Below are 27,997 nucleotides of genomic sequence, written 5' to 3' on the forward strand. Positions count from 1 at the left end.
TTATGAGGGTAAAAAAAATGAACTGAGATTGTTTCACTTTTGTAAATATATTCTCTGTTTAATAGATGTTTTTATTGAAATCTCAATGTCACACATTTTTCAGTTGTTTTATAATAAAATTCACTCAGATGGCAAATAACACCTTAAATGTGTTTACATCATAAAAACAAACAAAGAAAATGCTCCATTACAAAGATGCTTACAAAAATAAATTGCCCACAAAGGATGTCAGGAGAAGGTGGCTTTACTCAATGTTCATTCATTCTCCCTTTACACATGCCACTGGCCTGCCTGAGTAGTTTCTACTACATTTAGATGGAACAGAGGGGTTCATTTAAAGTGGTGGTGCTGAAAGCACACGTTTAGGGCACCACCATCAAATACCCGAATACTGATACATGATTGATTGATTTTTACACTACGAGCACTAAAATAAGGCTTATGGGGTTAAGATGCACTCTCCTAACCTGCACTGCACTCACTTTTCTGTTTCCTTGTGCATAGAAGTGCTTCAGATCATTTAACCTCCTAAGACCTGAACTCTTCCACGGCATGCATTTTTAGTTTCTCTTTGATATTTGGACATATTGGGGCCCGATGAATGTAAAAACAAAGAATTACCAGATTTTTTTTTCTTTATTTTTGTTTTTAAGAAAAATAAGAGCCACATATGAGGATATTCATTTAAAATTTTGATAGAACAGTAGCAGTATAATGTCCTCGTGAGTGGATATCAGGCCCTTGTAGAGCAAAATTGAGTATTTTGGTCTAAATAACCCAAAATGTGATGTCCACATATGTGGACGCCAGTTCCTAGGAGGTTAAACATAGAGTAACCACATGGCTTTAAAATTCCCTCACTGAGGTATGAGTTAGATTGTAATTGTTTGTGAAAATATTTGTATGAGTTATAAAATGAGCAGAACTTAATTTACTGCTTTATGTACTATTAAAGTAGATAATTATATCTATTTAAAACTCAAACTATGTCTTTGGTTTTTTTTAAAATACATATAAACACTGAATCTGATTTTACTGAATTACCAAAAATACATTTTTTTTCTAAGAATGAAAAAAATCATGATTGTCTTCCTGTACAAAATATCATAGCAGTATTTCTTATATCGTACTGTAGTTACACAATGTTCCTCTTGTTTTCTCCTTCCATGATAAAGGGGAAGGCATCAGACATGAACTAATCATGGTTGAAACTTAATTTCAGGAAATAAGAGGGGATTGTTTAAAAGCGCTTCTTTATCTTCCAGCGGTGCTCTGGGTCTGCATTCAAATGTCCTCATAACCTTTGCCCTGAGCAAAAACCGCAGAGAAGTTGTGACTGAGGTGAGGAGAAAGTGTTGTCTGAGTGTCAAACTTGGAGAAATCTCTCAGTTCAATCTCTGTGCTCAGTAACGCGTTCAGGAAGACCTCAGCTGCTCCGCCTCCTCATTGGCCTCGGAGTCTCTGATGATCTCCCAGGAGGAGTTGTTCACGTCGGTGGGACCCGGGCCGCTGCTTGACCTCGTCAGGAAGCCAAAGCTGCAGGCGACAGAGCAGAAGGGACAGGCCTGAGATCAGATCTGCAGTCAGGGATTACTGCTAAATATAGACTGGGATTGACAAAATCTGAGGAGGGTGACATTGTTAACAGAGCGAGGGAGATGGAGTGATGTCTGCAGTGTTTCTGCTTTTATTCTTTCTTTCTGAGTGGTTCACTTTCTTATTGCATTTGCTCTATGTTTATTGACAGGAACAGTGCAAAGCGCTGAAGCTGTTGAAAATTAATTTATGGTTCATTTTGCCAGCATTCTGTTTCAGTAAATGTGCAGCAGATGTGGAAATGAGACGAATGACAGCTTTAATCAGCACTGTGACCTCATGTAGGAATGAAAAGAGCACTAATATAAGCCGAAACATAAATATAAAACACCACCAGGTTCTGCTGCTTTTTACAAACCAGGACTCTGGCTTCCAGTCTGACCAGTGCGGAGTGATTGTCCAACATCGTACTCACAGGTTTCGAATACGTGACTCAGCCGGTTTCACTGTTCCATCCACTTCTGTTTGGCCAAACAGAGAACTCCTGTCTTCCTCATCACTGCCGAGGAAAAAACAGAGTCACTCAAACCCCTTTCGCTTTCTGAACATCTTTTTAAATCCGCGCATTGTTTCCTATTGTTGTTCTAGAAATCATGTCTGTAAGAAATACCTGCTGCTGCATTCGTTGTTAGGAATCCCAAGCATTTTGGCTTTAATGAGCTTTCTTTTTTTCTTGATGGCAGAGCGCACAGCTTCTAAGAGAAAACCTGGACACCTCTCCTCGTTCAGTATTTCCCTGCAGACACATACAGTCCTTTCAGCGTGTAGACAACTTCACTGGCACCATGACCATCAACTAAAACAAGAACACACGCACCCAAACAAGAAAACCCACCTCTGATAGTAGCTGAGCTCCTCCTGCACCAGGAAGAGGTTGGTTTTTAGCTCGTTCCTCTCGAAAAGGATGTCGCGCACCTCCTTCTTGGTGAAGCACGGCTGATCGGGATCCTTCTGATCGGATGTTGGCTTTTTCTTTGGCTCCTGTGCTGTTTGACTTGGTCGGGACTGACGGGACAACAAACAGTGATCAACAGATTAATTCAACCACAAAGCTGATTCAGCAAAGAGCAGCAGTTATTTGATCAACAGTGCAAGCTTAAACTCTCTAAACACTCTAGAGTGACGTTGGAGTCCAAAGTTCACAGATTTCCCTTTTAAGGCCTTAAGTAAATATTAAGGTATCTCTAAGAAGCATCTTATTCAATATGCGGGAAAGTAAAGAAACATATCTGTCGTATCCAGTGTGAAAGGTGTGCATACCGGCGTGTTGCTGTTGGTTCTGTCGAGCTGTGCTTGGAGGTTTTCTATTTCTTTGTTTTTCTCCTTCAGGTCGGCCTCCATGTCGGCCTTCCTCTCCACGGTGCTCTTCAGCTGGGCCTGCAAAACATTCTGCTTGTGTCGCAACTCTGCATTCATTTTCATAAAGCGCTCCAGCTGCTCCTGAAGCTACACACACACACACACATAAACATACACATATATATATGATTTACAAATTTGCATCATGAGCAGTACTGCAGACAGTTATAAACACAGCTTATGGCTAAATCAATGAACCAAGGCTGACCCACAAAAATGGAAATTGGAAATGTGGTATATAAGATTACTCTGCCTTAATATAAAGGATTAAAAAATAGGCATTATTTAAAATAAAATAAAAAATACTCCTTGGTTAACCAAATCAAAGCCAACTCTTTTACTTCCCCCAGTTGACCATGAAGTGAGTTTTTCTTTCTGTTTAAAAGTCAGCTGATTGGGTGCAAAACGCCAAGCATTAACAAACACACCCAGTTATGGCCGCTATTTAAATCATGTGGTATACATGCCCTGACACACATACAGCCACGTGCAAACACTCACACAATAGCACACACCCACACTGTGGCTGTACCAAGATGAAAACAGTGCCCTGACTTGTCTAAAGTGCAGCTTAAATCATCAAGCAGTAACTGTGCGGATAATCCCTGCCCTCTTTTCCTGACAGTTAGCACACTTTCTGCCTTCCAGTGGCTCCGTTAGAGCGGTTTACATGATGCAAGTTCTCTTGTGTTGCTGTGCGACACATGACTCCACGACTGTGTATGTGAGTATGTATGATATATATAGAAATAACACAATACATAAAACAGGGTTTGAGAATAATGAAAAAAATGCTACTGTTTCCATGAGAAAAGTCAGAAAGTCTGTAAGGAAACACAACTTGCAGCCATAAATCTGATTGAGTGTAACCTTGTGATCCACATGGACAAAGAACACTTTTTATTATTTAAGGGCTGCACTTCATACATGTTTTCATCTTAATTCTCAAGTGACCGAGCCAATATATTTTAATGTTTGTTTATTTATACTTCTACTATTTCCTTTCCCTTTAAAAGAAATGATAAAATGTTTTGATTAAATTAAAGATGTTTTCAGTCGTTATTCTTCAGTGAAGAGTTAACCCGACCCAGCTCCATCTTTAGATTAGTTTCCATTGTCACCATGGGAATCATCTGCCTCAAGGCCTCTGCAGCAGTCAAACTTGTTACTCTAGGTCACTAAAATATTTGTAAGTGGAACATCACAACAGAAATGTCAAAGCTTATAATGTTATCAAAAATAGATAGACACATTAGCCACTTTATAAGGTATACCTTTTAAGCACTGCTTGTTTAAACAAAGATCGAATCAGCTGATCACATGGCAAAAACTGAAGTTCAAACTGAGCGGCAGAATGTGAAAGAAAGGTTATTTAAGTGACTTTGAACGGGCATGGTTGTTGGTGCCAGATGGGCTGCACTGAGTTTCTCGGAAACTGCTGATCCGCTGGGATTTTCCCACACAACCATCTCTATAGAGTTTACACAGAGTGGTCCGAAAACGAGAAAATATCTAAGAAAGTTAATCTATCAGCCTCCTAAAAAGAAAGAATGAAAAAAGGTTAAGAGTGAATTATATCGTATGTCTCCTTACCGCCTCCACCTCTTTGGTGATGGTAGTTATCTCCTGGCTTTTGGCCCTCAGGTCATCTCTTTGTTTATCCACCACCTCCTTCAGCTTTAGCATCACCTCACGCTCCTGCCGCTGAACACGGTCTAACACACACACAAATTCACAAAGTGTATCAACTTTGTGTAGCTACTTTTTTAACTACTTTTGTCCCTCTTTGTCTTCATAATTTCATAGCTTACGCTCATTCAAATTGGATTTAACATTTAACCTGTGTTTTATTGTTGCTAATGCTCATAATAGCTTACTCGTGTCATCTAAAATGTAATAAACTCATGAGCCCAAACTCTTTCTAAGAAAATCTGCACTAAATAATATCGAAAGACAAAAGTCAGCATAAGTAATTACCACAAGACCTCAACATTACACGAGCTTAATACCTTGATCCCATTTGTGTCAATGTGCACGAGGACAGCACGCTGCACGTAATCTTGATTCATTCTACAGAGACTTGAGATTTCAGAGCACAGACAGTATCTCTTGCTTGCATCTACTGTTATCTTGCTTTGCAAATAGTTTTGCTTTCACATTAACAGATTCTGAGAAGTGCATCTCTCAAATGATGCCAACAATTCAGCAAATGAGTTTCATGTAGTTCACCCAGCAGTAAAAATGAGCAGATAATAATAACATTTCTTTTTAACCCTTACACTCTGTGACCTTTCATCAAAACTGAAATAACTGAAAGCATATTTGCGGTGAACCTCAGTGGCCAAACAGCCATTTCACTTTTACTACATGAAATGAATAGTCACGTTCACCTGCCTCAGGGCGTCCTGTCAAATAAATCACAAAGTTAAGACGGCATGAGTTTATCTGCCAGTACGCAAAAACTGGAGCCTTACTGTATATTATGTTTAAAAGACTATTGATCGTATCTCTCTGCTGTTTAATTTTTATAGTGTACAGAGTAATTGTTCAGGTTGTTGTCAGGGTTTAATTTTGATGTTTGCTTTTTCTGAACACTTTCACAACTATGAACTTCAGCCAGCAAAAATAACTGCACTATACACACAGCGATGGCCAGTTGGACTGGTTTCAGCCTCAGAGAGTATGATGGTTAACCCACTGCTTTAAATATTTACTGGAACTGGTTGATGTCACATTTACAGACTAGAATGAAGTAAAAAAACCAACATAACCACAAGACCTCGAGGTTGATTTACCTGTTTGAAGAGCACGCACTTACTGCACTTCTATAGCATGTTGAATTTTTTTTGTTTTGTTTTGTTTTGTTTTGTTTTGGGGGGGGGGGGGGAACTGATTTTCACATAGTTCCGATTTTAGAAGCCTATGATATACCTTACATTACAGTTCACTTCAACAAAAATAATTCCTCATACATACCTTCCTGTGCATGGCTGCCTCTCAGCCTGCTCTCCAGCACCTCCCTGTCTTCCTGGAGCTGCTGTATCTGGACCTGCAGCTCTTCGCACCTCGTCTTCCACTGCTGCTCCTTCTGCTGAAGTTCCTGGATGAGATGACAGGAGTCAGACTGTGAAACTAAAACCTCAAAAGCAGGTTGTATTGCATTTTTAGAAGGGGGAAAAAGATCTGATGTAAGCTGTAGAAAATCTCTAAAGCATTCAAAATCTGGATTCAAGTTAACCAGTTGCGTCCAAGCAGGTGTGTAGTGTTAAGTCATTGCAGATGTTTTTCTTTTCCAACTTTGTTTTATTGATTTCAACCATGACATACACGACATCATGACAACAGCAAAGTCGATCTTGATTTCAGAACAATTGTATGTCCATTACACCCTCCAACCCCCCATCCCGAATTCTCCCCCTTCAAGGTCCACACTAGACAAGACACCACAGAGATCCAGTCTCTGCACATAAAAAATATCTCAAGACCCATACACATAAGCATAAATTGCAGATGTTTCTCTAATGGCTATGAGACATCTAAACAGCAAAGTCTGACTTCCCACGACAGCGGAGCTTTTCCATATAATGGCAGCACAAACACTAAATAAAGAGAGAAATAGTCTGACAAAAGACATGACACAGGACCTGAGAGATGCATCTAAACCTTCGTTTGATCTACAATCTGCTGCTTCATCAGATATGCTCTCAGTGGAAGGGTGGCTGCCAAGAGGCCATTCTTAAAGAAGGAAAACAGGAGAAAAGACTGACAAAGAAGAACTGGGCTGAAAATCAGTGGCAACAGGCCCTATAGAGTGTTGAATCTGAATTTGATCCATCATGCAATACCAGCATAGCTTCACTCTTCAGCATGACAATGATCACAAACACAGGACCTCAACATCCATGAAGCAGTGTGAGATCCAAAGCAGAGCTTTGGGTGTTGGCTAAAGGTGGCCAATCCAAATACTGACTTTGGAGCTCCTTAGAATTTGACATGTTCTGTTTTTACCTTATAAACTGTATTCCCATGTATGTATGCACATAGTTTCAATAAATCGTTGCATTTTCCAAGCAAAATATAAATAAATGAGGTGGCACAAAACTTGTGTACAGTACTGCAGAAGCTCCTAAATGATGCTATGACCTCATGAACGTATTAACGTGGTTCTTCAACATTTATAACTCTATAGCTACAGTTATAATTAACGAAAAGTCCCTTTTAAATGTGGTACTTTACACCAAGTGATTACTGGTAAGATGCTACTTAAGTGGCTGACTGCTAATTAGCTAGCTTCTTTCTAGTGTGGGTGGTAACACTCCCAGTGCTAAAGCTAAAATCACTGCTGTGTCATCATGTGATTTATAAAATACATTTTACAATATATAACAGGGGACATAACAATTAAAGTTAAACTATGCCAATGTTAAATATTCTCACTGAAAACTGTTAAATTACAGAGTCTAAGAATAACTGTCGGTCTACGTGGTTGCCTTGACGACACGGGGCGGAACTTCAGGTATTTAAAGGTGGCGGTGGATTGATATCAAACAGGCAGTTATAAGGTTTATATCACGCGAGGTCATGCAAATATATATGCAAGAGTAATTTTAGTTTCACAGTGACATAGTATCACAGAAAAAAAGAGTTATGGAGCTACGTTTTCACTACAGTTGGGAGCAGTAGCATGTAGGTTACCCAAACGGCGCAAAATCACCTCGAAATACATCAGACTCGTTGTCAAACAGCTCCATTAACCTGCTGTTATAACACAGAGACGCACACTCGGTGAGTAACACGCACAGGCGCCGTTGTATTATTTACAAAATGGTGGTGTGACTGAAAATCCCCCACGTCTCTCACCCGTATCTCGTTTTTATCGTTGGCCTCGTCGTTTTCCTTCCCCCCGCGTTTCTTCTGCTGTTGCAGCTGTATGGTCTCGAAGGTCTTCAGAAGCTCCTCTTCCCTCAGTTTGTGAGCGTGGTTCCTCGACGCGAAGCTCTCCAGCAGCTCCAGCACTTTCACTATCTTCGGTACTAGACCCTCAGCGCTCTCTTTGCCGTAACCGTCGATGAGTTTCTCCACATCGGTGCCGATCACTTTGGCTATCTTGTACACATCATCGACGGTGAGAGCGGAAAACGTCCTGCCGAAGCAGTCCTCCAAGTTTTTGGTCTCCGAGAGCGTCTCCATGTCCGAGCAGCTCGCTTCACATGCTCTTCACAGACTATCGAAACCGACAGGAGACGTGACGGCAAACCGTCAACCAAATCAGCGTGCAAACTTTAAACCTCACCCTCTGCCGACACGTCTAAACTTGACCTGCTCCGCTCACGACGATGCCACTTCATTTATTTAATGTGTGGTCACATTACATCAGCCTACCCAAAAAAAAAAAAAAAAAAAAATAGACACCGAGCACAACAGTGGACAGTAGGCTGCTGTGTACTCGCTGCTGGGTCCTCCTACTTTTCTGACCAATGTAGTGCGAGTACAGAGAAACATGCACAAGTATGCCTGCTAGGTCGAGCTTACTGATGCATGCAGCAAAGCGTAAACTTAATTTCCTCTGCAGATCTGCAGTCAGAAATGCTGGCCTAGAACTGTCTAGGGAAATAAAATAACGGCAGAACTGCACATAAACCTGGAAATATAGCTTCATTAACCAAGACTAAAACAGAAAGTAAAGTCCTGGCTTATTATGGGGATACCAATATGCTTAGGCAAGCGCAACCAATATGAGTGGTTCAAGAGAAAGCAATTTGACCTCTCAAAACAGGGGAAGTGAGCCAGAAAGTCCCTGTCCAGCCTTACTTCCCCTCTGGGGGCCAAAAAAACCCCAAACCTGACATTAACACCACACTGTTCATAAAAATTGAGATCTTTATTTAAACTCAAGCTATGGTGTGACAGGATGTACAGTACACATACAACACAGTAATAATGGGGCGTTACTGGCATGAAAGAACTTTCAGTTTCAATTCTCAAAAGAGTGAACAGTAAGCATGTCATTTCCCCTTCCTAAACAGAGGTCTGATCAAATATTATACCAAATTACTGTGTACTGAAAACTACACAAATGCACATGTGAGATGCCACAAAGACTGAAGTAGCCTTACTGTAATAGAGGGGAGGGTAGAGTAATATCAAATATCAAAAAGGATCCTAAAGCCTTTACATTAAAAAACAAAACAAGAATTCCATCATCACAGTTACATCTTTTTCAATAGCAATATTACAGGTTCTGAAATCTGAGCGCCACATAATTCTGGCAGAGCTTTCAACGAAACAGGTCAAGTGCAGCGCGTCTGCCCTCAGGCGTACATGTCCTCGCGGTCGGCATTGTAGATCTCGCCCTCCTGCAGAGAGGCAAAGTTTAAGAAGTGCGAGGGCCGGTGGACTTCGTGGTAGAACTCCTTCGGGTTGGCCAGCTGGAGGTCGTACTTCATGTTTGGATCGTGGCGCACGCCTGTGGTAAAGGGAATTGACAGGTTTATTATTAGCATATATAAATAACTAGAGCAGGGGTGCCATAAGGCGAGCGACCAGAACTAATTTTGTCATTTTACACATTTATCATGTAGAAAAAGAAGGCATACTGTTGTATATCTTACATTAGAATATGTCAGGGATTAAACGTTTAGCTAAATGTCTTCACATTTTGCCTAAATGTCCAGCCAATTTAAGGTTAAAGTGCAAAATGAGTTTCACATCCCTGAATCTAAATAATTGTGAAGCAAATCTGCACACTAAAATCAATGAAACAGACACTGGGGCAGTGGAAACATCAATGTATCCTACTGATCATTCAAAAAAAAAACAAAAAAAACAAAAACAAGAAAACAAAACGTTGCACTCAGGGCAGATTTGGCAACAGATATATAGCAAGCAATACTAATATAAATACAAGAGCTTTGAATACTGACCCATGAAGTTGTAGTTCCAGGAGCACTGGCCAGGTACCATGAAGAAGCCCAGGAAACGATCAGACAGCAGCATCTGCACTCTTTCATAGTGAGACGGTAGGTAACCTTTGGGGTTGTTGCCCTTGTCCGTGTTCTGGCGACCCCATTCGTACCCGCTGGGTGTCAGCTTGTAGGCTGTGAGCGTGCATGAACCTGGGGTGAAGCTGAAAAGCACAGACAAGACACTCTTTAAGTACAAGTCAACTATGTCTGAAAATACAGTTATAACTACAATTTCTTTTAAAGAGTCTGGTGCATTTTTAAAATTTATTTTAGTAATTAAAGAGTTTTTTAATAAAATTATAATATAAATAAATGGATTTCCAATAGAATCACTATACTGCGTATTGAACTTGCAATACTTTAAACTCCATTCAAGTTAGTTTCTTTTAAACTGCTACAGATTTTACCTTCCTACACTCTTTTCATAGCAAAGTAATAAAGCCTACCTGCAAGTAATGATGATGGTCTTTTCTCCATCCCATGAAGGGTTATCAGCCATGATCTTGGCATGGGTAGTGACATCCTGTGGGGACAGCTGCGGCGATTCATTGGGCTGCGTGTGAATCCAGCCAAGGGGTTCCATTTCCTGTTTGGGGAAAATAAAAATAAAGCTTTAAAGCTGGAACAAAGCAACCAGCAACGCTATCATGTATCAATTGCTAAGAATAAACCGGAACTTACTTTCAGGTATTCATGACCAGGCAGCTGGTTGGGCAGGTGGACAGTCTGGTGAGTCCCCCACTGGGGCACCATGACAATACAACGGATCTCCTTCACCTGGGGGTTGTCAGGTGGGCTGGTGCCATACAGGTAGCCTGCAATCTGGAACAAAATAATATGGTCAGCATATATACCTGAGCATGTTGTTACAATGGGCTCAGTTGATGAAGTGATGTGTAATATGATGAATACATACCTGTGCTCGCAGATCTGAGATGCAGATGAATTTCTTGAGGACATTTTTGGGCAGGATGTAGGTGTAACCTGTCTCCTTGATGTCATCAGATGAGACGTAGATGTGGTTGGTTCGGAGATGAAGGTTCGCAGCAGATATGGCCCTGACATGGGGGAAAAAAAACAACAACAAACAAACATGATTTATAATAATAATGGATTGGATTTATACAGCGCTTTTCAAGGCACCCAAAGCGCTTTACAATACCACTATTCATTCACTCTCACATTCACACACTGGTCTTCCTATTAGGGCTGCACGATTTTGCATAAAATGAGAATCACGATTTTTTTGGCTTAGAATTGAGATCACGATTCTCTCACGATTTTCTTTTCCAGTGTAATATTTATTGCACTTATTAACTGCACATCAACTTCGTAACAGTTGAGACTGAACATAAAAACAAATAAACATAAAAACAACAAATGTCTCACGTTTTGTTGTTGCCGCAAAATGTTGTACTGCTTGAAATTCCGTCTCCACCGTTGCTCGACGCTGCGTGTATAGAGCAGGTAGTGCAACAATAGAAAAATAGTTGCGGGACGGCACTGTGTAGCATTTGTCTAGGGTGTTGATCATTTTCCTAAATCCCTCGTTTTGCACAGTGTTGATGGGAGCCATATCTTTGGTCAGGTGATAAGTAATAGCCTCCGTAATTTCTTTGTGCCTGCGGGAGTTCGACGGGTATAGGGAAGCGCTGTATAAGGTTCCCGTTATTGATGTATGGGTGGTTGACCGGGACGGATTTTCTCCTGTCACTTTCTCGTCATCCCTGACGTGCTCTCCGTTGTTTTTCCCCTGCTAATTTTAGCATCACACGGCACAGCTTCTGTATCACGTGGTATAAGACTCCGCCCTTGTCATTTGTTGAGCAGGAAGAGTGAGCGCTTGTTTTCATGCAGAGTACGTCCCGGATCAAAATGCGGTACAGTTGTCGTCGTCTTTTTTTTTTTTTTTTTAAATCGTTGTCATTTGGAAATGAAATCGCACATGAGTATGAATCGCGATTTTCTAGCGATTAATCGTGCAGCCCTACTTCATATTTTACTCAATCACGAGTGAGCTCTTAAAACAAAGTCTGAACCCCACAGAAGCTGCATTCATACCTGACTCTCCATTCAGTCTTGGATGAGAACGTCTGGGTCTCGTAGTTGGAGGTGGTGGAGGTGATGATCTCGTCTCCATGCTTGTTGACCGTGCGGGTCTGTGTGGCGGTAAGCTGCGACTGTTCTTTGGTCTGTTTCTCGATCTCAGCAATTTGCTGGCGCTGTTGAGACGGAGCTGAGATCTCCATTCCCAGGATGATGTCACGGATCTCAGACTGGGTCAGTGAAGCTACGTTCACACTGAAAGGAGACACAGGAAGTATTGACCACAAAACTGGTTATATTTAGCTCCAAGTTACAGAAAACAAGCAGCTATTTGAGGTACATACAGCAATTAGTTTGTGCAAAACTTGGGAACTCAAACTGAAGACTTACTTGTTCTTTTTGCCATAATCAGCCAAAATTAGATCTTTGAGTTGCACTTCCACCTTGATCCACTCCTCATCAGTGAGCGTGGGCCAAATGTGATGGGGCTCGGTGATAGTTGTTTTGTCAGGTTTAAGGATCACCTTGGCACGGTCATTGTTGACGTGGAGCGCTCTGAGGATCAGGATAAGTCGAGAGAAGGCCTACGGAGCAGACAACCAAACACAAACTACTTACACAGGGAAGAGAGTAAGGGGGCTTTAACAAAAAATTAACAAAAAACCACCATCATTGTAAAACAATTACAACCCTGGTGTGAAACTCACTGTGTAGGACGAGATGGTCTTCAGCCAGTCATCATAAAGGTTGAACAGCACCATCTGTGGTTCTGTAGCCTTCAGGATCAGGTCTCCAAACTTCTCCACTTTCAGACAGGCCTGGAAGGGCAGCTGCAACTCCGAGCCTTTGATCACAATGTTGGGGAAGTCGAGCAAGTGGACCTGCACAGGGAGAACAATGCATCACAAACTGGAAAAGTGCTGCAGTCTGGTTTCACCTTTGAAATATTACACTGAGCTAATCTTCTAAAGTTTTATTAGCATAAAGAGTCTCACCTCCAGAGGGTCGAGCATGCCCTTCCTGGTCACAATGATCTGTTTTGGCTGCTCCTCCACTGGGAGGGAACGAATCAGAGCAGCCACTTCCTCAGCTGTTTTCCACTTGGCCAGCTACAGAGATTAAAAAAAAAAAAAAAAAAAATCAAGTTAAACACCTTTGATAAAAAAAAAAAAAAATTAACTTACTAACTAAAGCCTTATATTTCATATCTCTGCCACAAGCTATGCTGTATTTCTGAGTGTAAGGGATGTACCTGTCCCAGACGTTTCTGCCCAGCCCACACAGAGGTGTGAATGATTTTGAGGAAGAGCTGACCGGTCCTCGGGTTGAAGATGAAAATGGCTCCATTGATGGGCTTCGTGGTCAAGTTACCCTCAAAGGTCTGTTGAAATAGGTGGAGAATACATGCGACTACATTTTTTGCATTTTTTTAATATTATTATTATTATTATTATTATTATTATTATTCAAAAGCAAAATACACTTTACTTTCCTAGAATTACAAAAACACCCTTTTACCTTGTGGATAGTGACTCTGTAGACATTCGTGTCATCCACAAACCAGATGATCTGGTTGGAGAACAGTTCACCGTAGTTCTGTGAGGACAGGTACGGCTCAGTGGGCTCAGAGGAGTACAGCTGCAGACCTTTGCGGATGCGTTCCCTGAGCACATACAGGGCAGGGTTGGCCTTCATGATCTTAGCCATGGCCTGCTGGATCAAAGGCTTGCCTCCAGGGAACCAGTTACCATACGCACTACAAAACAAGAACACATAAAATGCTGGGTTTAAGTAGATGCTTAAAGATTGAAGATAAGAATCTTGTTTCCTATCTTCAAACAAGACAGTGCTCAAAACCTGGCCCTTAGACAATACTAACCTGTGGAGGTTGTAGGCCAGATCAATAGCAATGAGCACCCCAGTGGGAGAGGGGTAGATACTCATGTTGTCTGTGGTGTAGTCGAGGAACTTGGCCCTGGCATAGCGCTCGATGTCATGGGAGTCATAGTCACCCCATCGGAGCTGAATGTCAATCCAGTACTTCTGTGTGGTGGTGCTGTCCATCACGTCCCTGCAGGAGGAAGTGAACATTTCAATTTAAACAAGATTTTCACTTTTCTGTTTTGGACCTCATTATTCTATTATAAACTAATGTTTCATCCCCTAAAAAACTTAAAATCATGCTAAAAGTCATACTTTGAGTCAGCAAGCAGAGAAGGCCGGGAGACGTTCCACTTGTATGATGCAAAGAGAAGTATGTCAGCACAAGATGAGTTCATCTTGTAGGACTTCCTGGGGTGGATGGTCTCCTTCTGCACAGTCTCAATTTCCAGAGCATCCAACTCCTGGTCAAACACCTGAAAACCAGAATCAGAAAAAAACATACAAATTTACGTTCTGACTTGCACAATAATTCCTGTGCTGAGGAAAAAGTTTGGTAAATGAACAGAACCTACCTGACAGAGATCCATGACAATGCTCTCATGGATCTTCTGCCACAAGTGAGCCCTGAAGATCTGAATGAGGGAGATCTTCAGCGTTGGGATCTTGCCGTGCATGAAGATTCCTGTCAGGTCAAGCTGCACTTGGAAACCCACATACACCTAGAAATAAAAACATACAAACTAAGCCACTACAGACAATCTTTAGTTTTCCTACACAACAAAGACTCATATGTTCTGTAAGATGTTTCTTTTCCTCTCTGGTTCCTGGTTGTACTTACATTGGCTCTGTTGATGGTGGGTGACCACCAAAGAGTGAAACGACGGTTGGGGATTTGGTTGAGACCAGATCTCTGGGCATTAGTCAGCTTCTTCCATTTCATGGACTCCTCAAAGCCACTGGCCTTTTCCCTAAAACGCACAGAGAGAGAATCTGTTTTTAAAGGCAATTAATTAAATTTATGACAAATTAGTTTCCTGGCAGTTATACACTCGCCAAGTGTATCGAGAAAAGCACACAAAGTGATCCAAGTGTAAAGTCTATTGTGTGATGCTTGCAATATAATTAATTCCTGTAAACATTTAAAGTGCTCTCACCAGAAGAGACCCTCCCAGGTGGGGAAATAAGTGCCTTTGAAGAGTGTGTGCTCCAGAATGCCCTCCACGCCACCGAGCGCCTGGATCATGTCTGTGCGGTAGTTGTTCAGGTTCCACAGTTTGCCATCGTGTCTCTGGTGTGTCCACCAGAACGGATTCTGCTTCAGCACCTGCAACCAACCAAGGAAGAAAATACAATTAATAGCTGGAAATAGCTAAATGATAAACATCATGTAATAGCATACAGACACGTGCATTACAAATAAAACTGTAAACAGTCTTGTTGATCGGTAAACCATTAAAGTCAACACAACTGCTGCAGAGTGCAACTGAGACCAAGAGTCCCAACTATTTTTAATCTGCTTGAGTTTACTTAGAATGCCTGAATTATTAAAAGGCACTTCATGTTTTTATGAAGAATCTTAACACTTCTGCTCTTTGCACATCGCTGTCTCCATCATACCTGGTACTGTTTAAAGTCAGTTCTGACTCTCCAGCCTTTGTCATAGGCCAGTGTGTGTCTGTCCTTCTGGAAAAGAGTGTTGATCCTGGGGATTCCTCTGTCCCAGGAGTCCTCCAAATCCTCCAGAGTTAGACGCCTGGAATAAAGATGAAACACCGGTTATTATGGTGTCTAAACTAGCTGCAGTGAGTCCAAATCAGATAAGAGAGTAATCTGCTCTACCTGTTCTGGGCAATGGCCTCCTGTCTCTTGAGCGCATACTCAGCCCAGACCCTCTGAGAGTCGATAAACTCGCTCTCCCACGGCTGAATGTAACGATACAAGTTAGGGATCAGCTGGTCTTCTTCGTGGCTCATTCCAGACCTGAAGTGGGTGATGCCCACATCTGTCTGCTTGGACCACCTGTTAAAGAGTGAGACAAATGAGTGTGTGATTGGTCAAGACACCACAGCTGAATGAATTTACAGACTAGAAGTTCACACAGATCTGCAAGGAGACCTACCTCAGGTCTGACTGCGGGATAAGCACGTGGCCCATGGACAACATGCCGAGACCACCCAACTCTTTGGGAGTGTAGAAGACCACGGGAGGGAAGCGGCTAGGCATTTTGGAGTTGAGACCAATCTTAATACGTGTCTGAATCTTGTTCTCACACTTCACCAGCAGGTCCAGTAGCTCCTGTGTATTTACCACAGCCTCACGGAAGTAGGTCATCAGACCAATCAGAGCTGTGTTCCACTTATTCACAATCTGAAGATTAAAAATAGAGAAAGTAGTAAGTTTTCCTTGATCTAAATGCAGCTATAAAAGGATCAATGAATGTAACAATAATACTCTAGTTTATAAAAAGCAAGATCTCTGTTAACCTTGGTGAATGTGGTGGATCCAGAGGCCATCAGGATCTGACGCACTCTGTTGTGAAAACGCTGCATTGACTCATCATCCACCCGCAGGAAACACTGTGCTGTCCTCTCTTTGGTCACCTGAACAAATAAATACAAATGTGAACTTCAAGCCCATTTAATCAAAAAAGGGAAAGTCTCTTTAGTCTCTTTAATTTGTTTTCCAGACACTATAGCAGCAGGTTTGTTAGCATTATAAATTTCACCTCATTCTGCAGGTTCCAGACACCATCCTTGTGAGTGAACTCCTCATAGCTGGTGCGACACTTGGGAAGGATGCGGCACTCAAACCCACACATGTTGAAGAGCAGGTTGGGGTTGTCTTTGCTGTACACGGACACAAAGCTGTTCTCCCACTGGACTGTGGTCACAGACCTGGGCAGGCGATTCTTGATGTCCCAGAACACTGCGCGTCCACTGGGAAGATTATTTGGCAAGTTCAAGCCATTTTTCATAAAGTCTAATTTTCGTTATGTGCAATATTCAACAAAGATTAGATCTACATAACAATAATCTACAAGCTTAAGAGTGAAAGGTTGAAAGAAAAACTCACAGATTCACATCATGCTTCATCAGCCTCATCCGGGCATCACGAGGCCAGCACTTCTTATTGTTGTAACCCACAATGTTCTCGTTGTTGGGGTCCGGGTGCTCTGTCAGATACCTCTGAATCAGGTCCCTGGCCTCATCAGCAGAGAATCTAGAGCCACAAAAACAGTGACATCACTTAAATGTGTAAAAACAAACAAGTGAGAAAATGTCATCTTATCACTTAGTGCAATCCTACCTGAAGAAGATGTGGATGCGGTCGATGTAGCGGCAGTACAGTCGGATTGGGTGAGCGCTCTCCGTGGCAGTGTCTTGAAAACTGAGGAAGTCGTTGGGCATCTGAGGGGGACCAGCCATCTCACTGGCACGGTGCAGGCCGAGAACCAGAAGGTCCATCACCAGACCGTAGTACTGCACGATGAACGAGGCAAACTGGAGACCCCTGATGATGCCGTAAGAGTTGGTGTGGTTCATGTCCTATGTGAGAGGAATAAAGATGTAGAGAAACACTCAAAAAATAAATAAATCTAATCAGTTATCTTTAAAACTCCTATATGAAAAGAAATAAGCACCCTTACCTTGTAGTTGATGACCACGTTGTTCTTGGCTGTCATGTAATCAGCAATGTTGTGGTCAACGATAAGACGCAGCAGCCTGTTGAGCAATGTCAGATCAATCTTCTCGTACATCTTCTCATAGCGGGACTCGAGCATCACGTTGCACTCTCCTTCTCCAGTCTCCCACACGTCCTGCAAGTTGTTGATGCCTGAATAGAATAAAGGAGTATTTAAATAAAGCTGAAAATGTCATCACATTTGCCCACAATGTTATTCAAACTGAGATTATATTGTATTCTGGATCCTTTCTGAGATACTACACAACACAATCAGCTATATTCGAGTCTTACCTTGGCACCACTTGTAGACCAGCAGCGGTGGTGGTTCTGTATCAGCAGGTTTGATCCAGGGTGGGAACAGGCGTCTCTTGTCTGCTTCATACCACAGGTACTGGTCCAGGTAGGCATCAGTTATCTTCTCCAGGGGCTCCACATCATACACTGGCACCAGGTGGCTGTACAAGTCCATGAACTCGATACCCACCTGCAAAAGAAGTAGTCACTTAGAAACTAACAAACGGATGTGATGAGAAGAAAGACTTTTACAACAGAGAAACTCAAGGCTGTAACAGAAATCAATTCTTCTGGTGGTTTCCCAAAACGACATCCCAGTAACTATGTATCTACACAGAAGCTAGGAAATACTGCCTCACATTTATGTTACTTATGTTTGTAAACTGACCAGTGAAACAAAAAATAAATTAGAGCAATACATTTTCTTCTAGTGTTCTTGTCTACTGTTTAAAGCCAGAAACATCCCTGTTAACTAAATGAAACTCTTAGAAAGTATCCACACATCTTCTCCCTGACCTCTTTGAAGGCTCTCTGTGTTAGCAGGTGACGCTTGATCCTGGAAAGAGCCTCGTGAGGGTTGTCGTAGGCCTGCTCTATGAGCCCGAGCTCCTCCCTCTGACTCTGGTTCAGACGAGACTTCACGCTGGAAGGATTTAGAGTGGACATGGAAACAAATTAATAATAAGCAAAACATACTCTGGCAATTCTGCTGCCTGATGTGAGAAAATATGCATCGCTAAAGTTAAAGGCAATGTTCTCAGCTTGCTTACCTGTATGCTTCTTTGAGCCTCTCCAGCGCCAGGATGAGCAGCTTGGTGTCATGTTTGTAAGACAGTGGGGGGAATGGGATTGGTGAGAAGCGCCGACTCTCCAGCCAGTGCACAGTGGTGGTGTAAATGGCCACGGCCTCTTCTGCAGTGATGTAGGGACCATCCTGTAAACAGAATACACACACTTTCAATTATATGGCAGAAAACTAAAGGATGCAGCCATTTTTACCTTTGATACAGAGATACAATGAGACCTGTTTTCGTATATTATAACATCATGTAATAATCAGAAAAGTGTCTGAATAGTAAAGGGCCAGTGGCAAACGCAACCAGCAATCAAAGAACCACTATTCACTTTAATATTCCTCCAGTTCTTACGCACAGGCAGGCAGTCCAATGCAAGTGCGCCTTTGTAGGAGGACAACAATCATCATTTCACCTTAAATGCGTTGACAATGCAGGGACTTTACTAGAGTTCTTTTTTTAAGATTTCTTCTTAGAGTATTACCTTCAGGTAGTTGTGCTGTCTCTCCTGTTCAGCTTTCAGGTACAGACGGGTCAGTCTGCCCAGGTTTTTCTTGCACACCGTCTTATCCACAGTGGCTCCGCGACGGATTCGCTCACGGTTGTAGTGGGCTGTGTTGGTCCACCAGTCAGCTTTGGCCTTCACGTATCGCAGAATCATGTTCTCAATAGGAGTAGGCAATCCAGGTACCTAAAGTGAAAGAAAAAGATAACATTAGATATTTTCTTCTCACTTAAATTCTAATTTTTAACAATGTTTGTAGTATCTTTGTGAAGTTGTTCCAATATCTAATCAGTGCTTTCAATACTGTTCCCTTTATTATCCAATTACCTGATATTTTATTCATGTTATCAAGAATTTCACAAATCCTTATTTTTCAAACCACAGGCCATCCATTCAAACGTAACAAGACACTCAAATGTCAAAAAGATTCCTGAGGAGACCTGACCTTCCATGGGATGTTTGCTTTCCAGCACCTCCAGGACTCGCTGAGGTGCTGCAGGATGGTTCTGGCCTTGTTCTGTTTGATCCCCTCAGGCATCATGTCCAAGATGTCATGCATCACAGCCGCACGCAACTCCAGGTCAAAGTGAGACTCCACACGCTGTTTGGTCACAGTCTTTGCAACACCCTTCGAGTGACGTCCTGCAGAGGAAATCAAAGCAAAACCGCCGCTGCTGCTGAAACTGCTACGGTTTCCCTCAGAGAATAACTGACTGTGTCAGAGAATCACACAAGGAAAATATGTATGTTCAGACCTTCAAACTGTCTGGCCAGCAGATTTCCGAGCCACCGCTCCAACAGGGGGGTGATGCCCCTCATGAAGAACAGCCACACCCTCCAACCAGGGGCCCAGAAGCCACAACCTGGACCCTTGCCCACAGGACCCTGAAAACACAGACAAGATTAAAACTTAAATGTGATTGTGGAAAAATATTTATACAGAAAACAGCTTCACCTTAAGTGTGCAAATTGTTAACATGGGGCAATTACTCACGGTATTGAAACGGTAGTAGATGAGATGCTTCAGGTCTTTGCACATCCGGATTTGTCTCATCAGCTTGTACTTGTACCGGTACATGCCTGTGAGCTGACCCACATGAGCGAAGATGTACTGCAGTCCGTCAGCCAACTGCAACACAGAAACACACCTTTGGTCACATGTGCAAATCAATACATAAAAATAACTACTGAAAAAAAAATTCAAATAAAATCATGTTTTAATCTTATGAACATGAAAAAGATTTCCCAAAATCCTTTATCAATACAAAAGATACATCCTTGCATTTTATACTGCTTTTCATTAAAGAGCGCTTTTACCGCTACCCTATGAAAGCAAAGCTTGGCCAATTTCCACTTCACAACTAACCTGGAAGGCATCAACATTTCCCAGTCTGTACTGCACGTGGCTGTCAACCACCAGCTTGCTTAGACGGAGAACCTCTCTGCACAGATGAAAGGCATTGCCAAATCGCGACTTCTTTCTCTCCTGAAGGAGGCAAAAAACAGTCATAGGTCAGCAATGGTCAAACGAAGTGCACTTCATACTAGAATACAGTCAGAGACTTAACAAAAACAAAATGTGAAGTTAGATCCTGCTCTGCAGATTGTACCTTTGTGGTCAGTGTCTTGACAGGCTTCAGGTTGAAGTTGTAGTCCAGATGCAGGTAGTTGAGGTTCTTACGATGGATGAGCAGATTGAGCATGTTGTAGCCCTGTCTGCAAACCTGCAGGCCAACCTCCACCCAATCCAGCTTTGTGGACTGGAAGAACTTTGTGGCCTTAAAGGAGCGGAATAGGTATCTACAAGACAACAGAGGGATAACTTTTACAGATGAACTTGGATAATGAGCAAAATAAATAAAGGTTTAATTAAAAATGCGTGAAAGCAGGATATCAAAATAAATCCAAGGATGCACACCTCTTCTTCTGGGCCTTGGGTGGTCTGTGTTTGAGAGCATTGAGCACGTAGTACTTCAGCAGTTTCTGGTATGACACACGTACTTTCACTGGCTGTCCAGCAGGGCAATGCTCGCGGTACCTATAAAATATTTTAGCAACATATGTTTAATACTTATCAGACTTTTTTTATTTTATTTTAACCCTAATGCAAAACAAAATCTTCCACACAGCCAACATCTCTTCAAACAGTAAAGTACTTCAGATTTACTCCTGTCCTAACAGCTTCACAGTTTGCTCACCAGTTCTTGATCAGGGGGATATCGATGGCACGTCTTGTTCGGCCAGATCTGAGGTTGAAGGGTCTCGGCGCCCACAGGAGAGCAATGCCATTGGCTGTGTTGTCTGTGTAGAGTGGGGTTTCTTTGAGGAAGGGTTCCACAAACTCAGCAAGCTCAAACTCCTCATCATCATCTGGCAGAGGCTCCTGACTCTGAGAGGTCACAGGAAAAACAATGAATCACTTTTAAGGGCAGAAGGGCTGGAATTCAACAGACTATAAAATAACTAGAAGAGTTATCTGAATGGTGAAAGGTGATCTGCAGCTGCAGCCAATAATAACAAGTCACCATTCATTTTACTATTCCTCCAGTTCTTACGCACAGGCAAGCAGTCCAATGCAAGTGCGCCTTTGTAAGAGGACTTTGATGCGGGGTGTTATTCACCAAAGGGAGACAAGTAGATAATGTGCAACACTTACCTTAACAGAATGTCTGTGTGAAATGGGGTTGATCAGTGGGTCAAAGTAAAATGCAGGAAGATCGGGGTCTTCTGTTTTGATAAAAACCACATTTGGTGTGTGGTACCTAGGAAAAAAAAACAAAAACGTCACAAATGTTGCTTTTATATAGCCATTATGAAAAATAAAACAAATCTATGACGTTTATAAGCGATGAATGTCTCTCCTGTCTTGAATGAAAAAGGATTTTTCAGTCAGCCGGTATTTCAAGTTCTCACCAGGTGAGGTGGACGTGGTGGGGCAAATTGTTGTACAGGTAGGGGAAGCCGATTTTGTACTCTGTCCTGATGGGCTGTCGGATGATGATTTTGTTGATGTCGTTGAACTCGTTCCAGTCTTCATCCCTACAGAGGATAGAGAGGAACCAGTTAGGACACAAAAACGCCAGCTTCTATTTTCACATTATGTTTGGAATCAAACAGCAATATCAAACAATTACAAGAAACATTTAAATTCTGCACTTTAACAGAACATTAATAACAATAAGTCTTTAGAATATTCATTTTATAAAAGGGCAAAAGAACATACTGGAGGTTGATGTCTCTGACCAACGGCTCAAACTTTGGTCCTCCAGGGATGGCCATGTTTAAAGCCTTGGACGTGAAGAAAGCCTTCAGGTCAAAGAGGTAAAAGTAGTTTCTATCAACCAGATCTGTCAGAAGCTGATTGGCCAGACGGTACAGTGTGGACATCATAGGCAGTGTGAACTGCCAACGACGATAGGTGGTCCCATTCACAAACCTGACCAAGACAAAGATAAATCATCAATTAATGTTTTAAGCAACTTATCAGTTGAATATGTAAACCTGTCTGTGAAGAGAGCCATGGCTGCTTACTTGGCTGTGTCCTTGAGGGGCTGATGTTCATAGAACCAGTCCACAACTGAAGCATCTTCCTCTGGATCAAGCTCCATCTGAATGGCCTCCAAGGGTTCCACATCAAGAATATTGTCAGCGTAGTCCAGTGGCGGCTCCTCATCATCAAAGGGTGGAAAGCGCATTCTTTTGAAGTGCCGACGATCTCTTTTCTCACGACGCATCATGATCCACATGGTGCTGGGATTAAAATCGGGAAAGAGACAAATTTACATTTTATTGAATGGAAATGATCACAGTTGGCTTGAAAGTTTTCAGCAATAGAAACTCTCCCTTACCCCCACTGTGAAATGTAGACTGGCTCAATGACCCAAGGGATTTCATTGACAAATGAAATGGCTCCAGTGATGTGATAAAGCACGGGCACATCTCGAATCTGTTCCCAAGGCATCGGCATGTTTTCCAACAGCTTCAGCACTGCATGGGGCATGTACTTGAGGGCACTGTTCAACAAACAGACACAGAACAAGCATATGAAGATGTTATCAAGATGTAAAAAAAACACCGACTTTTGTTAAGACTTTTAAAAAGGGATAAAGGAGTCATCTTTACCCAAGGTAGACCCTCTTGTCATGGCGAAACTTTCTATTGGTCATGTCTCCATGGTCCCTGATGATCTTGCGGACATGTTCAGGTGGCATATCTTCCTTCTGAGCATCCACAAAGCCAAACTTTCTCTTTTCTGAGTAGCGCTTTGCCTGTAACTGCTGCCATTTTCTTGCTGTAGAGTTGAAAGACATTTAATAATCGCAAAGTTAATCTTGTCCATTTGTGACAACATCTTTGCTAAAAGCTCAAAACATGGAAGTCCCGCTTTAGTGGATACAAACAACATACCCTTCTCTTGTAATTTCTCCTCAGACATGTAGTCTGGGACAGGTGCAGGAGGGGGCACACCAGGCGGTACAGCAGTTGGTACCCCTGGTGGCACACCGGGTGGCATCGCTGCAGGGACCCCTCTGTAAGGAAAGGCAGCTGCCATGGTGCCTCACTATCCAAAACAAAGACAAAAACCAAGGTATTAAAATAAGTGAGGTTTTTGATTATAACTGTATATAATCTAAACCCTGAGGAGAGAGGCGTTACATGTCAAAAAACCCAAATTACATTTAATTTAACTGAAACAAAAAACTGATCAGAAACATATTACACTGGCACATGAATTCCTTGTCTGGCTCCTGCAACCCACAGATTAAATAACAGAAGCCACAAAGTGAACGCGTGTGCTTAATGCCTTGCAAAGTCTAGAAAATAGAATGGCCTTTGACATAAACGCCTTTCAAAAATAAAAACTAGCTTCTTAATTCGGTAGAAAATGCATTTATTTCACATTAACTCATCTGTGTAGCTTCAACATCTTCGTGCTCACAGTTGATGAGCTAGCTAGGTTAGCCTAACATGGCCTCCCGGATGGCACAAAACTGCAACAGCAAGGCGAACTTTGCCCGCGTTTAACTGTTGTTAGCTCGTCCAGAAACAGCGTAAACTCGGGATATCATTCATAAATGGCTACATTATGTTACATGTAACACATTGTACTTCACGCCGCAGCACCTGTTATTAATTAGGCCAAGCGTGGAGGAAGCGGCAACTTCGCCAACTGCTAAAGCTAGCACGGTGGCTAACGATTGGGTGAGAGGTAAAACTAAGCAATAACAGAATGCATTCAACAACACGTACCTCGCTTACTTCACTCCCAGTGTTTCTTATCGTTGGATAAAGCCTTAACCCGCACACAGTCAGCTAGCACAACATTTCTTTCTTATTCTCCGTGTTTTCCGCCTCAGTGTTGGGTTGATGTGCGCTAACACAAAACTGCATAGACGCACGACGGCGGACACACGATGAACGAGCTTCAGTAGTATTCACAGACGGCGGTTACGTCCGATATTTCTCAACCCCCGGTAAAGAATCTGCTTTACGTCAGTAAATATGCGTAGAAGTTAAACAAGCGCAATTTTTGCGAATACCCGTATGATCCCGTTTCCGGCGCACTACTGCCCCCTGCAGTGTTGGAGTGCGATCCTGTAAAGTTTGTTGCTTAAACAAAAGCATGATTTGCTGATTTGTTGTATTATTTAATCACATTCCAAATATTTCATTAGTTATTTGCTTCTTGTTTTATTTCTGACCTGAAGTCATTTATTTCTTTCGTCATTTCTCTTTCGTCCTTTGTACTCCTCTCTAGGGACTACAAACACAAATGTAAATCTCCAAAAGTTGATTCTGTTCACCTGGACGTAGCGTTTTGTGGGAGAAACGTTTCCTCACTCATCCAAGTGACTTCTTCAGTCTCACCCGAGGACAGTCTGGAGACTGAAGAAGTCACTTGAATGAGTGACGAAACGTTTCTCCCACAAAACGCTACGTCCAGGTGAACAGAATCAACTTTTGGAGATTTACTTTCCTGGATGATTGAGAATGCATCAAGACAAATGTAGATTGCTTTGCCGCCACCCCCCGCCAAAAAAAAGCCGGTCACGACAGACAAACAATGATGCCTTTATTGTGAAAAGACCACACCGGAAGAACGGCCAGACGTGACCCCACTGTCGTCTTTCACACCATTTGAATTTAGTTTTTGTAATTTTGACAGCTTCTCGGAAGAAATGGCGACCAGTGAGGACGTGCGGGAAAATGTTAAGGTACTCTAGTCCTGAGTGTCGCCCAGACACTGCTCAGCTTTCTGTTCATTCACAGTTTATGGACATTTTTTTTATTTTGTCCACAGTTATTCGAGCATTGCAGAATAGTTGCTCGGGCGCCATTAATTTATAACCAGTGGAATTTCTTTTGATTTTAATAAGTTTCTTTTCAGGTTATTTTATGTATTCTGCAAAAGAAAGGTTTGCGGTGTCAACTTTGCTGTACGTTGTCTTAATAAACGTGCATGAGGACAGCTGTTAATGTGGCTGTGCAGAAATACTACGGCAAGCGGCTGGAGTCCTCGGGTGATCTGCAGACAGGTGCCGCCTCCTGCGGATCGTCCTGCAGACCAGCGCCCAGAAGTGTTACCGAAGCTCTGAGTGAGGTTCACCCTGAGGTGACCAAAAGGTGAAATCTCGCTTTGGAATCATAAGCAATTAAAGGTGTTTTTATTCTTACCAGATATCAGCAGTGAAAAAAACACAAATATGAATTTTTCCAAACTTCATTTAAGAAAAGCAAGGCCAAACACCATCACAATCACAAACTTTAGACATCTTACTACCAGACACCACATCTTTCCATAGATTTTCTTCCACTTATCCTGATCTTTTCACTTTTGCTCAGGCTGGAAGCATTTGGTCAGCTGACATGGAATAGACCCAGACAATCAGATTTTTGAGATTCCCACTTATGGGATCATTCTGTACTGCCTGATTAGAGACAACAGGTTTTCCTGTAATGACTGGTGTTATTGGCTCTCTTCAGGTTCTTCGGCTGTGGTCTTCCATTTCCAGCAAAGCTCGAGGGCTGCAGAGTCCTGGATCTCGGCAGTGGCTCCGGCAGAGACTGCTATGCTTTTAGTAAACTGGTTGGGCCGAATGGACACGTGACTGGGATCGACATGACACAGGAGCTGGTAATTACAGGTTTCTGCACAGATGGCACTTTGATGTCTGCCCCTTCCTGATGTAGTTAATTCATGTTCTTTTAGATCACAGCAGCTCGTCAGTATGTTCAGTATCATCAAGATAAGTTTGGCTATAAGGAGCCCAACGTCACATTTGTCCAGGGCTACATGGAGAACCTCAACGAAGCTGGCATTCAGAGTGACTCCATGGATGTAGTGATGTAGGTTTAAATGATGTAGTTGTGTTGGGTGTCAGGTGAAAAAAAGGAGCTTTAATTTGGTTGTTAAAGTTTTTTCCCCTCTTTGTAATCTCTTCAGATCCAACTGTGTGATCTGTCTATGTGCTGATAAAAGAGCGGTGCTGCAGCAAGCCTACAACGTCTTGAAGGTTACCCTGACGAATCATCATTAACACAAATAAATGTTAACATGTTGTCACACACACACAAAGAAATATAGGAATACAAGGTGCACTCACTTATTTCATACAGGAGGGAGGTGAGCTTTACTTCAGTGATATGTTTGCCAGTAAGATCATCCCTGATCACATGAAGCAAGACGCAGTCCTGTGGGGTAAAACAAACACTACTTCTAAATCCAGTTAATTCAAAGCCAACCATCTCTGCCGTCACCGATAACTCTTCAGTCCCCGTCTCCTCTGACTTAGGTGAGGGGATGGGCGGCTCTCTGTTTTGGCCCGATCTAATCTCATTGGCCCGCAGCATGGGTTTCAGCTCTCCACACCTCATCTCAGCGAGCCACATTGTGGTCTACAACAGTGAGCTCAAAGCAAAAGCAGGTAACAAAGAGGCACATTTTCAGACAGCATTCACTCTGATTTCACAACTGAGCAAGCTCTTCATTTTGTAGGCGACATCAGTTATGCTTCAGGCACTTACAGGCTCTTTAAGCTGCCCAGAAGTCCAGCGATGTCAAACGCTACTGTGACCTATAAAGGGACGTTGGCAGAATTCCCAGATCAGCTGGACTTTGATTCCTCCCACTGCTTCAAGGTATAAAAGGCACCCTTTCTCTTATCAGCATGTACGCAGAGACATTTATTAACCTGCTTTTATTCTAAAAACACAGGTGATAATTAGTCTGGAAGTGTTATGGTTTTTAATTTCAGAAAAACGACATGTATATCCAATTAAACTCTTTTCCTCTTACACAGAAAGACGTAGCAGTGCAGGTAAACGGAGAGATGGCAGCAGTCCTCCAGAGTTCCCGTTTCTCCTCCGACTTTAAAATCCAGATGTTGGATAAACAAGAGTCCAAGTCGGAGACAACGCCAGAGGTATCCAACACCACAAGTTCACTGTGGCTAAAATGCTTTTAAATTTTAACTTTTTACCCCTTGAGAGCGAACTAAGAAAAACTCTTGAAGCTCTTTTCTGAGCTGAGCGGTCGTCAAATCACGTTTTTAGTGATATTGACTGAGATGTCAGAACTCATTATTAAAGGTACAGGTCGTTAATTGGTGTTTTGATATGGGAAAGAGTTAACGCTTCAGCGTGCTTAAGTTATGATATTAACATAGTTTTATCTTCTCAGTATTGCCACCTCAACCCATTTCTGCTGGCTGACAAACTGGGATCCTCCGTGAAGCAGTGCTCTAAAACAAGCAAATGAAGAGGCAAGTGACTGATCTGAAGGCTTAACAGAAATGTTATTTTTGAATTTCGGCTTTATAAAGACATAATTTTACTAACTAATGGGGAATCTTGTAGATAATCTCACAGAT

At 42.2% G+C, this 27,997-nt stretch overlaps 3 protein-coding genes and 1 long non-coding RNA gene across 6 annotated transcripts; 2 read left to right on the forward strand and 2 right to left on the reverse strand.

The window, feature by feature from the left end:
- Nucleotides 1-42: 42 nt before the first annotated feature.
- Nucleotides 43-8,359, reverse strand: rilp (Rab interacting lysosomal protein). Its single transcript, XM_085429988.1, has 8 exons — nucleotides 7,816-8,359; nucleotides 5,932-6,055; nucleotides 4,549-4,670; nucleotides 2,857-3,042; nucleotides 2,432-2,601; nucleotides 2,207-2,332; nucleotides 2,012-2,095; nucleotides 43-1,536 (listed from the first exon to the last, which is right to left on the reverse strand). Exons 1-8 carry the CDS (start codon nucleotides 8,143-8,145, stop codon nucleotides 1,416-1,418), a joined length of 1,263 nt encoding a protein of 420 aa, XP_085286114.1. The 5' UTR covers nucleotides 8,146-8,359; the 3' UTR covers nucleotides 43-1,415.
- LOC146693964 (uncharacterized) lies at nucleotides 7,479-17,730 on the forward strand. 2 transcript variants are annotated; one of them, XR_014914842.1, is made up of 5 exons: nucleotides 7,479-7,740; nucleotides 9,893-9,974; nucleotides 13,187-13,345; nucleotides 16,588-16,802; nucleotides 17,146-17,362. It is a non-coding gene; the product is annotated as an uncharacterized LOC146693964 (long non-coding RNA). The 2 variants fall into 2 exon arrangements; XR_014914843.1 differs by lacking the exon at nucleotides 13,187-13,345 and having other exon boundaries at nucleotides 17,146-17,730.
- On the reverse strand, nucleotides 8,818-24,612 carry prpf8 (pre-mRNA processing factor 8). The gene is made up of 43 exons (XM_085429981.1): nucleotides 24,378-24,612; nucleotides 23,535-23,688; nucleotides 23,250-23,418; nucleotides 22,976-23,140; nucleotides 22,659-22,877; nucleotides 22,351-22,563; nucleotides 22,041-22,166; nucleotides 21,784-21,889; nucleotides 21,326-21,516; nucleotides 21,046-21,165; nucleotides 20,738-20,927; nucleotides 20,494-20,613; nucleotides 20,122-20,256; nucleotides 19,883-20,012; nucleotides 19,573-19,769; nucleotides 19,107-19,313; nucleotides 18,599-18,762; nucleotides 18,345-18,471; nucleotides 17,826-18,018; nucleotides 17,497-17,684; nucleotides 17,157-17,395; nucleotides 16,923-17,069; nucleotides 16,576-16,786; nucleotides 16,334-16,450; nucleotides 15,970-16,217; nucleotides 15,690-15,869; nucleotides 15,468-15,603; nucleotides 15,005-15,174; nucleotides 14,689-14,818; nucleotides 14,423-14,569; nucleotides 14,163-14,323; nucleotides 13,846-14,037; nucleotides 13,485-13,722; nucleotides 13,219-13,347; nucleotides 12,962-13,075; nucleotides 12,674-12,847; nucleotides 12,357-12,550; nucleotides 11,982-12,221; nucleotides 10,837-10,978; nucleotides 10,602-10,742; nucleotides 10,367-10,506; nucleotides 9,879-10,081; nucleotides 8,818-9,421 (listed from the first exon to the last, which is right to left on the reverse strand). The coding sequence occupies exons 2-43, from the start codon at nucleotides 23,677-23,679 to the stop codon at nucleotides 9,267-9,269; spliced, it is 7,053 nt and encodes a 2,350-aa protein (XP_085286107.1). The 5' UTR covers nucleotides 23,680-23,688; nucleotides 24,378-24,612; the 3' UTR covers nucleotides 8,818-9,266.
- Nucleotides 24,108-27,997, forward strand: LOC146693966 (arsenite methyltransferase). 2 transcript variants are annotated; one of them, XM_085429990.1, is made up of 11 exons: nucleotides 24,108-24,336; nucleotides 25,294-25,342; nucleotides 25,618-25,751; nucleotides 26,112-26,262; nucleotides 26,338-26,474; nucleotides 26,572-26,641; nucleotides 26,745-26,826; nucleotides 26,921-27,052; nucleotides 27,124-27,266; nucleotides 27,428-27,550; nucleotides 27,808-27,997. In XM_085429990.1, the coding sequence occupies exons 2-11, from the start codon at nucleotides 25,307-25,309 to the stop codon at nucleotides 27,883-27,885; spliced, it is 1,086 nt and encodes a 361-aa protein (XP_085286116.1). In that variant the 5' UTR covers nucleotides 24,108-24,336; nucleotides 25,294-25,306; the 3' UTR covers nucleotides 27,886-27,997. The 2 variants fall into 2 exon arrangements, with proteins under 2 accessions (XP_085286116.1, XP_085286115.1); XM_085429989.1 differs by lacking the exon at nucleotides 24,108-24,336 and having other exon boundaries at nucleotides 25,148-25,342.

Source organism: Copadichromis virginalis, linkage group LG14 (assembly GCF_057382275.1).
Source record: "Copadichromis virginalis isolate Kocher_CV1m ecotype Utaka linkage group LG14, C_Virginalis_male_GT1.1, whole genome shotgun sequence".
Lineage (NCBI taxonomy): Eukaryota > Metazoa > Chordata > Actinopteri > Cichliformes > Cichlidae > Copadichromis > Copadichromis virginalis.